Raw genomic sequence first — 1,936 nt, forward strand, 5'->3', positions numbered from 1 at the left:
GATGCACTCGTTTCTGATCTCCACTCCTCTTCCATCGACTATCAGAAACAAGCCGCCATGGAAATCCGGTTACTCGCGAAGAACAAGCCGGAGAATCGCATCAAAATCGCGAAAGCCGGCGCAATCAAACCGCTAATTTCTCTCATTTTGTCTCCGGACCTCCAGCTCCAGGAATACGGCGTCACCGCGATTTTGAACCTCTCGCTCTGCGACGAGAACAAGGAGGTGATAGCCTCCTCCGGCGCGATCAAGCCGCTGGTCCGCGCGCTGGGCGCGGGAACCCCGACGGCGAAGGAGAACGCGGCGTGCGCGCTGCTAAGACTCTCGCAGGTGGAGGAGAGCAAGGCGGCGATCGGGCGGTCCGGCGCGATTCCACTTCTGGTGAGCCTCCTGGAGAGTGGCGGGTTCCGCGCGAAGAAGGACGCATCGACGGCGCTGTACTCGCTGTGCATGGTGAAGGAGAACAAGATCAGGGCGGTGAAGGCGGGGATCATGAAGGTGCTGGTGGAGCTGATGGCGGACTTCGAGTCGAACATGGTGGACAAGTCGGCGTACGTGGTGAGCGTGCTGGTGGCGGTAGCGGAGGCGAGGGCGGCGCTGGTGGAGGAAGGAGGCGTGCCGGTGCTGGTGGAGATCGTCGAGGTTGGGACGCAGCGGCAGAAGGAAATCGTTGTGGTTATTCTCTTACAGGTTTGCGAGGACAGCGTGGCGTATCGCACCATGGTCGCTCGCGAAGGTGCGATTCCTCCTTTGGTCGCTTTGTCTCAGTCCGGCACCAATCGTGCCAAGCAAAAGGTATTATTCTCTTCAACGCCATTTCCATTACTCTTCTCCGCTCGTGACGTGGCACCCTTCCCTTCAAACCGGTTTGATCCCTTTTTTTATTTATAAGGTGAGAATCAAATAACTCACCTCAGCCAAGTCAACTAAATTAAACCCTTTTGACACCAGTTCGGTTTGGTAACTAGTTACGGAAAACTATTTTTGTACCGATGTGACAAATACAATTGTTGAAGATTGAAGAACCAAAATGCAATACTATTATTTCTTTGTCATCTTATCACTTTCTTTTATGAAACCATTTTTTGTACGCCAGCTTCGTTGCACGGTGGATCTCCACCCACCGCAAAATAGATTGCTTTTAAATGTGCAATTAAATTTGTTATCATAGTGAGCATCGACTCATGTATTCCGATTGCATCGTTTATGCCAATCTTATTGGTTGGGTTTGGGAATATTTTAATTGCCGGGTTTGATTTAGTGCTCCATGCTTGAGCAATAATTAAAATTTACGATATATATATTAATTATATATTTTTAACTTTTGTTGTTGTTGAATTTAGTTTTTGTTTTGCTTTGGTGTGTAGGCGGAGAAACTAATTGAGCTTCTGCGGCAACCAAGATCCGGCTACGGCGCTGTTCGTACATCAGAAGTGGTGGCGTAAACGCCAGCAATAATAAAATAAATTTATTCAGCTTGGTGGTGCCCCACCTCACCGTGCGTGAGTGTGTACAAACACCACGTTTAAAAATTGTGAATTTGGTTAAAACACAACGTGCGTCCTCCAAGAGAGACGGAGAGTTAAAACTTTGTAAATATCTTCTTAACGGAGAAGAAGCTTTGTAAAGTTTGTGGTACAAAATGATACGAGTTTCAGCTTGGTTTGCTTTCTGGGCTTTGCAAAAAAACCCCCCAATTTCTTTTCTTTTATTTTCATTTTATTGCTGTGAATGTTGTGAGGGCTGATGGTATCGCTTTTGGGCCCTTCTACTATTTTATGTAATTATTGCCGTTATAAAGAAAACATAGCTTTGAAAAGTAAAGAGTTCTTCTAGGATTTTTTTCTAGCGAAAAGTAACCAGGGTTTGTTATTTTTTTGTACTTGGATTAGGTAGATGAGAGATAGCATCGATAAAAAGAGAATAAATAAAATCA

General features: G+C 46.2%; 1 protein-coding gene across 1 annotated transcript in view; it reads left to right on the top strand.

Moving 5' to 3' along the window:
* LOC100796050 (U-box domain-containing protein 4) overlaps nt 1-1,668 on the top strand; it is a gene marked incomplete in the record, with an annotated part of 2,945 nt that extends 1,277 nt beyond the window's left edge. Inside the window, 2 exon segments of the mRNA XM_006606949.4 lie at nt 6-795; nt 1,368-1,668. Of these exon segments, the coding sequence (XP_006607012.2) occupies nt 6-795; nt 1,368-1,445 (868 nt within the window).
* Nucleotides 1,669-1,936: the final 268 nt, after the last annotated feature.

The sequence above is a fragment of the Glycine max genome, chromosome 14 (genome assembly GCF_000004515.6).
Source record: "Glycine max cultivar Williams 82 chromosome 14, Glycine_max_v4.0, whole genome shotgun sequence".
Lineage (NCBI taxonomy): Eukaryota > Viridiplantae > Streptophyta > Magnoliopsida > Fabales > Fabaceae > Glycine > Glycine max.